The 12611-nt window shown below is 43.6% G+C and overlaps 1 protein-coding gene and 1 non-coding gene across 4 annotated transcripts in view; both read right to left on the bottom strand.

The window, feature by feature from the left end:
- Positions 1–12611, bottom strand: part of SH3GL2 (SH3 domain containing GRB2 like 2, endophilin A1) — a 303037-nt gene that overhangs the window by 5213 nt on the left and 285213 nt on the right. For all 3 annotated transcript variants that reach the window (XM_060409519.1, XM_042244880.2, XM_015093233.3), the window contains exons 4-7: positions 7853–7996; positions 5310–5443; positions 3324–3482; positions 817–920 (exon numbers count right to left, since the gene is read on the bottom strand). In XM_060409519.1, the coding sequence (XP_060265502.1) occupies positions 817–920; positions 3324–3482; positions 5310–5443; positions 7853–7996 (541 nt within the window). The remainder of the gene's footprint in view (positions 1–816; positions 921–3323; positions 3483–5309; positions 5444–7852; positions 7997–12611) is intronic.
- On the bottom strand, positions 10116–10222 carry LOC114113327 (U6 spliceosomal RNA). Its single transcript, XR_003588386.1, has one exon. It is a non-coding gene; the product is annotated as a U6 spliceosomal RNA (small nuclear RNA).

Below are 12611 nucleotides of genomic sequence, written 5' to 3'. Positions count from 1 at the left end.
TAATAATTACACCATCCCAGCCAGGATACGGGGCCCATCTGAGCAGGCTGAAGAGGCATAAGTAATCAGCTCCCTCTGATGGACCTCCTCACCACTTAGAGAAACACAAAGTGTGAAACGACACAAGCTTTCCAATAGGTCATGCTTGCACGGGAGCTCCTGCGGCACCGCTGCATGACCCTGAGCCCAGGTTTGCTGGTCTGTTAGGTGAGGTTAACAATACTTGGTTTACAGGGCTGTTACATGACTGATGATGATGTGCCTTCAGTACCCATAGCATAGCTGGATGGCAAACCACATCCATTATCATCAGTAGCCTCCTGGGGGTCCCATCTGTGGCAAAGTGTTGCCTACGTATTGATTGCTCATAAAACACATGATGATTGTCGGTTAGTCACTAAGTTGTGTCCAGTTCTTTTGTGACCCCATGGACTGTAGCTCACCAGGCTCTTCTATCCATAGGATTTCCCAGGCAAGAATACTGGAGCAGGTTGCCATTTCCTTTTCCAGGGGATCTTCCTGACCCAGAGATCGAACCTACGTCTCCTGCACTGGCAGGTAAATTCTTCACCACTGAGCCACCAGGGAAGCCCAGACACAATATTAGGAAGGGATGAAGGAAAGAGAAGGAAACGAAGGAAAACAGAGCCCAGGATAATATAAAATCTAAACAAATGATTCACAAGTTGCTTATGTAGGATCAGTAGGAATCCTGAAGAAAGTTTTTCTTCTAATGTATTCTAATATTTCCACTTCTCTATACACCATTTTATAGCAAGGAAATGGAAATGGGAAATGCAGGGAACGGTACAATACCTTTCCTCCAGTCTGACAGTGACCTGCTGCAGGATCTGGACTGCCTGCTTATGGTACTCCAGCTGGGCTTGGACGAGCGCAGACAGCTGGCTCACCTGCTCGATCTGCAGATCAACAGGCGAATCACATCTTAGTTATCAGGTGACAGTCCTGAATCGTCTGCTACTGCCCAGTCCAAACGACGCAGTTACCCCTGACACACAGCACAGTGCTTGGCAGTGCCCATGTCTGTGCAGGGAGCCAGGCTAACTGATAGCTTTGCAGGTAACAAATTGATTAAAGATAAGAAAGCATCCCTGTGCTTGGAAACTCTAGTTCTAAGAGAAGAAACATTAGTCAGAATCCTCCCAGAGATCACAAAGCTCTCATCAAACAGTCTCATGCTTAGCGACAACCTTCTGATTAGGATTGGGCTTCTTTGATTGACTTTCTATAGGACAAGAGATGCATTGACAAGAACATTCTTTGCTGTCTATACTTCTCATGCTAAGTCAATATCAGTGCTGTTAATAAAAATGTAAATATTGATTTCTTATATGAGGCACTATGGGAGGCAGTGTGGTTTGACAGAAAATCTTTTGTTCTCTCTGACCCTCATCTGCAATGTAAAAGGGTTGGGTTAAGCGACACCTTGGGCTCACGCCACCTCTAATATTCTGAGCATCCTTGGTTACTCTTCATGTTGTGTCTTGGGTTGTGATCCAGTTGAATAGCAGCCTCTGAGTGAATATAGGCAATGCTACCCCATGAGTTTTGGAGTGGGGCTGGGTCCTTGGCGAAGAGAAGGGATGCTGTGACTCAGGTCACCCTCTCCCTCATGGTGTTCCTCCTCGGTAGGTAGATGGACACATTGTTTTACATAATCACAAACTAGCAATGTTCCTGGAGAGTCTGGAAGTCTGGATATGTTCAACATGCCTCCCCTGTCACCAATCAAGGGGGGTGGTAAATACCTAAAGGCTCTGTAAATATCTTGGCAGAAGCTGGTGAGCAACTGATGGGGCTAGAGGTGAAGATGAGCAAGGACAGAAAATCTAGTTAACAGGTCTTATGACATAAGTGGTTAGAAAGCAAATTTTAAAGCCATGCAAAATAATTCAGCATTCTGGAAATGTGAAGGCAACTTTTAAACTATCTCACCTATATCCCAAATGTAGTATCTATGTGACAATCTTCAACCTTAATTGTAATTACCTTTGGAAAGAAAAGGTGAACTTTACCTCAAAATATAGACCATCTTTACCATACATGAAGCTGGCACCGAAGAATCAATGCTTTTGAACTGTGGTGTTGGAGAAGACTCTTGAGAGTCCCTTGGACTGCAAGGAGATCCAACCAGTCCATCCTAAAGGAAATCAGTCCTGAATATTCGTTGGAAGGACTGATGCTGAAGCTGAATCTCCAATACTATGGCTACCTGATGTGAAGAACTGACTCACTGGAATGAGACCCTGATGCTGGGAAAGACTGAAGGTAGAGGGGGAAGGGGATGACAGAGGATGAGATGGTTGGATGGCATCACTGACTCGATGGACATGAGTTTGAGCAAGTTCCGGGAGATGGTGATGGATGGGGAAGCCTGGTGTGCTGCAGTCCATGGGGTTGCAAAGAGTTTGACAACATGACTGAGTGACTGAACTGAACTGAATGTATATTGGACACATACTTACTGACTACATTGACTGATTTTCTTATTTAATCTGAGGTCAATTTGCCTTACATTTCACATTTCAACAGAGTATTTGCTTAAACTATTGGGCTTATATAGGTCATCAGAAAGTGAAAGTCACTCAGTTGTGTCTGACTCTTTGTGATGTCATAGACTGTAGCCTGCCAGACTCCTCTGTCATGGAATTCTCCAGGCAAGAATACTGGAGTGGGTAGCCATTCCCTTCTCCAGGAGATCTTCCCAACCCAGGGACTGAACCCAGGTCTCCAGCATTGCAGGCAGATTCTTTACCATCTGAGCCACCAGGGAAGCCCATGTCAACTGAAACATTCTTTATCTCCCTACTATTTATAGTAGTTTAAGATTATTAGCAGACATAAATCTAGTTACACCGAACTTTTTGTTGTGCTGTCGTGTGTGTGTGTGTGCTCACTTGTATCTGATTCTTTGCTACCCCATGGACTGCAGCCTGCCAGCTCCTCTGTCCATAGAATTTTTCTATGTAAGATCACCGGAATGTGTTGCTGTATCTACTGCAGGGCCTCTTCCTGACCCAGGGATTGAACCCGAGTCTTGTGTCTCCTGCACTGGCAGGTGGATTCTTTATCACTAGTACCATCTGGGAAGCTCACAGCAAACTACAGGAATATAGAAACAGCTTTACAATTTCTCAGTCTACTTTATAATTTTAAATTATTTAAAAAAAATAACCATCTACTGAAGCTTTCACCACATAGTACTATCAGTCACTCACATTTTAAATTACATAACCCTTTAACACATTAATCCTGTTCCTCAAAGGTGACGTTAAATTAAAAACCACAGGAGAGTCACTCACATCCATCTCTAAGAGATTGAACATGCTTGACTCGGCAATCTCCTTAGACTCATCAAATTTCTCCAGAGCTTGACGTAACTCTTCATCAGGAATTTTGCCTTGTCGTTTCTTCTTGTAATCAAAGTCCAGGCGTCGCCCCTCCAACTTCTTCAGATGATGCTGAAAAAAATCAAGGGCAGAAATGTGCTTTGAAGGGACCTATGGAAAAGGACTACTTACAGCTCACTTCTTACCATGTCTACTGGCTTCCAAAATAAGACAGGCTAAATTCTAAAACATCACCTCACCAGAGAAATAAAGAAACACACATCAATGGGGGCAAATGCTTCTAAAGACTAAGACATCTATGTTTGGGAAACACCTTTAAAAATAATTAATAGCAAGGAAGAAATTGTGGAAAATACTGATGCCCTTTATTGTCTGCCCCTGCTGGGTCAAAGCTAAGGTGGACTATATGCCTCTCCACCCTATGACTAGGGGTGGAAGCTAGGAAGGTTTAGAAAGCACAGGCATATGGGGCTCACAAGTCTCCATCGTCAAGGAAATGGTATCTCGTGGGAAGGCAGAGGAAAAATGGTTTCCTTGAAATGAAGTGAGAAAGAAAAGTATTCTTCCTTTTTCATATCATAAAACATTTGTGCTGGAAGGGATTTATTTTTGAGGTAATCCAGTCTATTAGAATCACCTTAAGATGTTTACTAAAACTACAGATTCTTGATCACCTGAATTAGAATATCCAGGGCCGGGGCCTAGGCAACTTGGTCTCAGCACTTACCCTAACAGACTGATGCAGCTTTAGGAGAATCATGGATTAATTTAAGTCTCCCATCTGACAGATGGTGACACTGAGTCCTAAGACCTAACTTGAAAGAGGCCTTCGTCAGGACCTAACCCCCAACACTGCACAGCAATTCCCCTTTGCATCACCCCTGATGCACACAGTCCAGGAGTGGGACTGCCCAGCCTTGCCCCAACGCCTCCAGCAACCAATCAGGAAAGCAGCTTCGCAAAGCCACAAAGTATTCTTTTCCTACGAGCTGCAGTGTCCCCCTATTAATGGGTGGGGAAAATGTGCTAGATTTCTCCTGACCCTGGGTGTTCAGGGAGTGGGAGGGAAGGAAATGAAAACGGAGTTGGGAGTGGGGAAGGAAGGAGAAGGAGGGAGGAAGAATATCCTTGACCTTCCTGCCACCGCACACCCTGCCTCCAGCCCATGCCCTGATCCAAACTAAGTGCTTATTCCTTGGGAAGGAATATCCTTTTAAAATGTCTGAACCTGCAGTCAGCTGCAAAACAGAGCGCTGGAATCAGAGAGACACGTTAGGTTTGGAGTGAGTCTGCCACCTAGCAACAGCGTGGCAGGGTTGAAGATTTAAGCTAGAGATTGCAGAGACTTCATTTATCTGAAAATCAAATTTCAGACAAGTTAAACAGATATCTGTTGAAAGAATGGATGAGCAAACATTACATACCTAGTTAGAGGTTAAAGCCACTTGAACATTATTTATCTGGAAAAACTAAACTGTTCTACATGTTTTAGAAAGGATAGTTGGGTATTCTTCCTCAGGTCTAACAACCATTATGAAAACATAAGTTTATAAAGTAAAAGAAGAACTGCATACACAAGCTAAGAACTGGTACAGCTGGTATTTGAGAGGGTGAAGTCATCCCAGAAAACAGAGAATAATTAATAAAATTGTATAGTCAGGGAAAGAATATCCTTCTGGAGAAAAATGCTTGAAAAACTTGAAAACCAAACATGGAAAAACTAAATGTAATACTCGTGAGTGGCACAGTCATAATAGTGGGGGCAAAAAGTACTACATTTATCATTTATCTTGATTTTTCATGCTGGATTTTTTACAGTTCACATGCTCAGTGTTGACAGCATGCATGGTAAGCTTTAAAAAATGTTTCCTAAAGGAACAGGGGACCTGCATCTGTGCAATTCCAACATCCGGTTCCCAAACAACTAGTAGCAGGTACCTGAATTTCCCTCAGATCTTTGTCATGAAGATTCTGAAGGGGGTCAATGAAGTTCTGCTTCACTTCCATGTCCAAGGAGTCCTTGACCTCCGAGAGTTCCCTCATGGCCTCCCCCACCTCACCAAGCGCTGGGCCTGCAAGGTAATAAGGAAGCCCTTGAACATTAAAGAACAAAGATGAAATGCACTTGCAATAACAGGGCCCATCACAGACCAAACCCAGGAGCAGCTGCCCATCTTCTGAGACAACCGACGGTATATAATGCCCTCTGGAGATCAGTGCATTTTCCATCTGAGGCAATCCGTGAAAGTTCACTGAGAACAACAGACTCAATGCCCCTGGGGGTGGGGGCTGGCATTCCTTACTATAGAGAATATAAAAGTTTGCTTTTCCTTTGAAAAGGAATTGGAAGCTCCCTACCCTCCTTTGGAGGAGCCTCTTGATGAAAGTGAAAGAGGAGAGCGAAAAAGTTGACTTAAAGCTCAACATTCAGAAAACGAAGATCATGGCATCTGGTCCCATTACTTCATGGCAAATAGATGGGGAAACAGTGGAAACAGTGGCTGACTTTATTTTTTGGGCTCCAAAATCACTGCAGATGGTGATTGCAGCCATGAAATTAAAAGATGCTTACTCCTTGGAAGGAAAGTTGTGACCAACCTAGATAGCATATTCAAACGCAGAGACATTACTTTGCCAACAAAGGTCTGTCTAGTCAAGACTATGGTTTTTCCAGTGGTCATGTATGGTTGTGAGAACTGAACTGTGAAGAAAGCTGAGTGCCGAAGAATTGATGCTTCTGAACTGTGGTGTTGGAGAAGACTCTTGAGAGTCCCTTGGACTGCAAGTCCATTCTAAAGGAGATCAGTCCTGGGTGTTCACTGGAAGGATTGATGCTGAAGCTGAAACTCCAGTACTTTGGCCACCTCATGTGAAGAGTTGACTCATTGGAGAAGACCCTGATGCTGGGAGGGATTGGGGGCAGGAGGAGAAGGGGACGGCATAGGACGACATGGCTGGATGGCATCACTGACTCGATGGACATGAGTTTGAGTAAACTCCGGGAATTGGTGACGCACAGGGAGGCCTGGCGTGCTGCGATTCATGGGGTTGCAAAGAGTCGGACACGACTGAGCGACTGAACTGAACTGATGCTAGGAAAGATTGAGGGCAGGAGGAGAAGGGGATGGCAGAGGATGAGATGGTTGGATGGCATCACCAACTCAACGGACATGGGTTTGGGTAGACTCCAGCAGTTGGTGATGGACAGGGAGACCTGGCATGCTGCGGTTCATGGGGTTGCAAAGAGTCGGACACGATTGAGCGACTGAACTGAACCCTCCTTTGTTAGTACTTGTGCATGTGCGCTAAGTCACTTCAGTCGTGTCTGACTCTTTGTGACCCTATGGACTGCAGCCTGCCAGACTCCTCTATCCATGGGATTCTCCAGGCAAGAATACTGGAGTGGGTTGCCATGCCCTCCTCCAGGGGATCTTCCTGACCCAGGGATTGAGCTCATGTCTTATGTTTCCTGCATTGCTAGGTGGGTTCTTTACCACTAACGCCACCTGGGAAGCCCTCCATGAGTACTTGCACGTGTGTATGCTAAGTCACTTCAGTTGTGTCCAACTCTTTGTGACCCCATGGAGTATAGCCTGCCAGGCTCCTATGTCCTTGGGATTCTCCTGGCAAGAATACTGGAGTGGGTTGCCATGCCCTCCTCAGGGGATCTTCCCAACCCAGGGATCAAACCCATGTCTCTTACATCTCCTGCATTGGCGGGTGGTTCTTCACCACTAGTGCCTTCTTTATTTTCATCTATTTATTTATTTTTGGCCACACTGCGTGGAGTGTGAGATCTTAGTTCCCTGATCAGGGATCAAACCCATGACCCCTGCAGTGGAAGCACTGATTCTTAACCACTGGACGGCCAGGGAAGTTCCCAGTACTCGCTCTCCCCTGGAGGAGATCTGTTTAAGGTCAATGTATTCAGCAAAAACTTGGAAGGGAGAGCAGGGCTCAATTAGGAAGGACAGTTATTTGCTGTGACCTCACACTGTGAAGGAGTGAAAACAGAAGGTGGTTAGTATGGCAGCTGTGGGTCCAAGGAGAGCGAGGTAAAGGAATTCACCAGGGGTATCACATTAGGTACCCTACACAGATGAGCAGAAGCTAAGAAAAAGCTTGTGAAGTGGGGTGTTGACCCATTGCTGAGTGTGACAGTTCCCTCTGCCCCAACGCTCAGTCACTGCCAGACACACACAGTGGTAAATATCCAGGCATCTGGCTGTGTCTGCCAGCTGTGGTAATGATGGGATCTTATGAGGAAGAAAGAAAGTGAATAAAATTTCTAAGACAAATGACACTAAAAAATGACAAAGCAACTCTGAAAACAAATAAGGGGCCCATGTGTACAAGACCCAAAACTGAGAATCAAAATATGAAATGGTCTTAATTATTTCCTGCAGGGTTTTTTTTTTTTTCAGTGCCACTAAGACCCCCAGGACAAATGATAACTGAAAATGTGAGGAAGCACACGTTACCAAAGTTGCAGTCATCTCCGAGCTCTCTTCCAAACTTGAGCATGGCCTCTGCCAGCAGCGCCTCTGCCTGGGGGTAACCTGGCCCTTTCTCCTGGCCACGGATTTTTGACATGGTGTTGATCATGCTGAGTTTGGCTCTGGAAGCTGCAGGCAAAGAAATAAGAGACTTCGAAAGTAGGCAGTGTGATGTAGGAAAAACAGGGCTCGGTAGAGAATCAGGCCTTGAGCAGACTCTAAACCAGTTCAGCTACTGAAAATTGTACCTTCACCAATGTCTTTATCTATATGTACAAGCTGGTCCACAGATAAAACACAACCATGCCCTTTTCATCACTAAACTCTCCCTTTCTTTCAGAATCTCATGAGGAAATTAGCAGGAAAGGCAAAGCTCTCCAGGCGAAGGTCCCATCTTTGTGTCCTCCTGCCCATCTTCCCATCTCTTCTCACTGCTGTGGCCATGCAGTTCTTCTGTGGACCTGGGAAAGCACTTAAAAACCATGGGGTTATGTGGCCTCTAAGTTCTAGGATTCTGCTTTTATATTTCAATTCTAGGAGCCTATGGACTGAAGTAGGAAATTCATTGTTAATTCTTGCAACGTGGGCCTTCTGCCATGTTTCACTTAGACCACGTATAACACAGAACTATTTGCAAAATCACTTCTTCACTAAGATTCTGACAGTAAACAGACCCATGAAGAACAGAAATATTGTGTTCATTAAAAAGACTTAATTACTTCCCTTGAACATAACTGCTTCGGAAAATTAGTTTTGTGCCACAAAGACAGCATTTCAATTTCTTTTTTGCTTTTATTTTTATAGGTGAAATGCCTAGAAGGTAAATCCAGTTTTCATGGAAGAAACAGCTTTATTAGGACACTGTTAGACCCAATGATTAACTTGATGCTATGGTTTCTCAGGTTCATTATCAGAGTTGGGACTGTATATTAATGTAGGATTCCATCTGCATGGCAACCCCTTACAGAATCCCAGCTAATGCATATACTTCCAATATTTAGTGGCTAACATTTCATCTTGAACATTAGGTTCAAATAGGGTTTTATTTAAACGTTGGGCTTCAAAGGTTGAATCTGGAGACAAGGAGAATTATTATGAGAGGATCCTCTTGTAAGCCTGTCCCAGGGATATTATAATGAACAAGACACCTATGGTCTCTACCTTAACAAAGCTTACAAGGTAGCATCTATTTTAAAAGCAATTAGAGTGAAGTGCACATACTAAGTGTCATGCAGGGAGATTATAGCAAGTCACAAAAATAGAGCAACACCGTAGTCTGTATGGGTGGGCCCTGCAAAGAAGATTTGGGGAGAGAAGCATCTTTAAACTTTGAGTCACATCATGATTAGCAGTTAGTCCTGCTAATAGCAATATACAAAGCCTGGTGGTACCTGGAAAAATATAAGAATATAAAATTCACATTTTCTTTACTCCTCATAGAAAAGTATATCATACATAGTTTTAAAAATTGAAAATGTCATAAGAAAACACATTTTTGGTGGGGAATAATATCATTAGAGTTTATATTCAAAGATTTTTCTACAATAAGCCATATTTGAAATCCAGGAAAGACAGAGTCCCTGACAATGTACTCATACCATAGGGAGGCATCAGATACGTAACAGTGGCAGCAAATATGCTGGATGCACCACACACAAGGTATCAGGGGAACACAGGGAAGGAATAACAGCAGCACAGATGAAACTGAACTAAGCAGATGCTAGACAGTAAGAGGGAGCGAATGAATGGAAGGAAAGGAGACAAATGGAGATCAAACAGAGCAATGAAGCCGCACGTGGTGGTTAATCCTTCCAAATCCTGTTTTGACCATTTTACACTCTGAAGATTCATTCCTTTTAGGAAAGCTGGTTACTGATTTGTGCGTACATCTTGGTTCTGCTGAGAGCTGTCTTCTGGTAAGTAATTACCTGAAGTAACTGTAATAGTTAAATATACTGTGGCTGATTTCCAGATTCATCATTTTGAATGTTGTGCAGTTGTAAAGAACTTTATTCTTCCACTAAGTACTTAAGAACATCTTAAATATGTTCTACATTTTCATGTGAAGGGGGAACAAAAACCATGTTCTGTTACTTTATCTATTTCTTCAAATGAAAATATTTACCTAGTGATCCATATATTTGGAGAAATGGGCTTTTAAATTTATTCACAACTGTTAAGTATTTTTAAGACTCTTGGATTAGTAAGCCTCTGTGTTCTTGAAAAACACCATCAGATCTCTAACTTTTTTTTTTTTTTTTGCTTCACAAATTTGCATGTCATCCTTGCATAAGGGCCATGCTGATCTTTTCTGTGTTGTTCAAATTTTAGTACATATGCTACTAAAGTGAGCACTAAATTAACCATTTTTAAGTGTTAACACAAGTGTTTTTAAATGATTTTTAAAAGCAGTACTTTAAGAAACAGAGAGGAAGCCTAGAAATTACAAATTGAAGACGCTAGAATTCCTATAATCTCAGTCTAGATAGCATCACCAAGTTGGATGTGCTCCTAGGCACCCTTCTCTTGTCTTCTGACGCTGCTGCTGCTGAGTCACTTCAGTCATGTCCGACTCTGTGTGACCCCAGAGATGGCAGCCCACCAGGCTCCCCTGTCCCTGGGATTCTCCAGGCAAGAACACTGGAGTGAGTTGCCATTTCCTTCTCCAATGCATGAAAGTGAAAAGTGAAAGTGAAGTCACTCAGTCGTGTCCGACTACTAGCGACCCCATGGACTACAGCCCACCAGGCTCCTCCGTCCATGGGATTTTCCAGGCAAGAGTACTGGAGTGGGGTGCCATCGACTTCTCCGTCTCTGGTCTTCTAGAGGGACCTAACTCCTCTTCTTCATATTATCTTTATGTTTGCCATACCTTTAGTTTTTCTTTCAAATCGTTACCATCTCTGTAACTAGGCCCCCATCTTTACTCTCCCACCTTCACTATTCTAGTTCAAGCTGCCCCCACTAAATTTATTGCAGAAACAGCTTCTTAATGGCAACTTCTCCCCTGACCCATGAGAGCAGGATACTGGTATGTTGCTCTGCATATCTTCTAGACAGGATTAGAATGATGCTGTACACGCAGCAGATGTGTAACCCTGACTGCTGAAGGAAAGAATAAATGCATAAACAGACTACCTTGGAAATTCATAGATGATCATGGCAGTGGTTTTCATAAGCAGATGCTGCTCACCACAAATAGAGAAAGCCTGTGCACAGAAATTAAGACCCAGTATAGCCAAAAAGAACTAAATATGCTTATTTTTTAAAACTTTAAAAAAACATTTTATAGTTTAACAATATGAGCATATATTACTTCCATTATGAAGAACTAAATTTAACATATTTCCCACTTCCTTTTCCAGCAGGAGACCTAATTTAGTTGTGGAACTGGATAAACAATACTCACAGTATCTTTATAGTCCGGGCACTGCTCTAACCTCGAGTCTTTCCACTAAAAAGTTCTACTGAAAACTATATTCAGTGGAGCAAAGAGAATTGGCTAGGAAGAGAGAAGTTCATGAGGATTAACAGGTGAAATGCCATCAAGAAAAAACCCTCAGAGGCAAGGTCTCAGTGAGTCCATAGGTAGGTGATTTCTGGAAGAAAAGGCATCGGGCGAACTGAAACAGAAGGAAGTGACATCAGGGTGATCAGAAAGGCTGATGCATCCCCCAGAGGGTGTCCACTGCTTTGCCTTCTGCTAAGAAAGGGGGTGGGGAGGGCAGTTTCTTTTTTGTTCTCAAAAATCCAGATTATCTTTTCAGGAAGGGAAACAGGGGCAGCCAAAGCTCGATCAAATCAGCTCCTGACTCTAAAGCATCATCTGTAGCATCCCTTGACGTGCTTTTTAATTCTGGGCACAGCTGAAGGGAAGTCAAAGCTCTGCTGAGAGTAAAACAGAAGCTCTCATCACGCTGCCAGATGGACTTATTCTCCTCTGACCTAAAAGTGGTGTCCCTGTGAGTCACTGCTCGGTCTCTCCTGAGTAACTAGCATGGTAACTAACTGGAATGTGGAAAACCCAGAACTTCTGCTAAATCTAAATTTTTAAAAATTCACTTATTAATTCAAATGAACAGGAAAACAAACCATTAGATCTTGTCTCTCATGAAAAGCAGCATACTACATTAAAATACACATTAGTTTTGGCTCATTCGAACAAAGGAAAAAAATCCAGGCTTCAAATCTTGCTAGATATGTATCCCTGAACATCAATTCTTTCTGAAAGCAGTTATCAGGATTCAGTGATAAACAGCCACAAGAGCAACTAGCACACACACACTCCACAGGCACTGGGGACAGGCGAAGGCACCGCTTTCTACCTTCCATGTCCTTTTCCTAGGTGTGAGTGTGTGGTGTGTGTAGTGTCCCACCAACAACTGGGTTGTAGGGGAAACTATATTTCCCAGAGCCCCTTCTCTGCATGTTTCCAAGCTAGAGCTGCTCCAGAGTGAGGCTGTACGAGATCTGGGAGGCAACAGTGAAGCAGCAGCCATGCATGTGAGCCTCGGATGAACCCCAGTTCCACCATGTCCTCGAGGTCATACTCTGTGCCTCAGTTCAGTCCAGTCGCTCAGTCGTGTCCGACTCTTTGTGACCCCATGAATCACAGCACGCCAGCCCTCCCTGTCCATCACCAACTCCCAGAGTTCACTCAGATTCACGTCCATCGAGCCAGTGATGCCATCCAGCCATCTCATCCTGGGTCGTCCCCTTCTCCTCCTGCCCCCAATCCCTCCCA

This window comes from Ovis aries, chromosome 2 (genome assembly GCF_016772045.2).
Source record: "Ovis aries strain OAR_USU_Benz2616 breed Rambouillet chromosome 2, ARS-UI_Ramb_v3.0, whole genome shotgun sequence".
NCBI lineage: Eukaryota > Metazoa > Chordata > Mammalia > Artiodactyla > Bovidae > Ovis > Ovis aries.
Note: the sequence above shows the minus strand (reverse complement) of the source record. Positions and strands in the feature narration are given on the sequence as shown.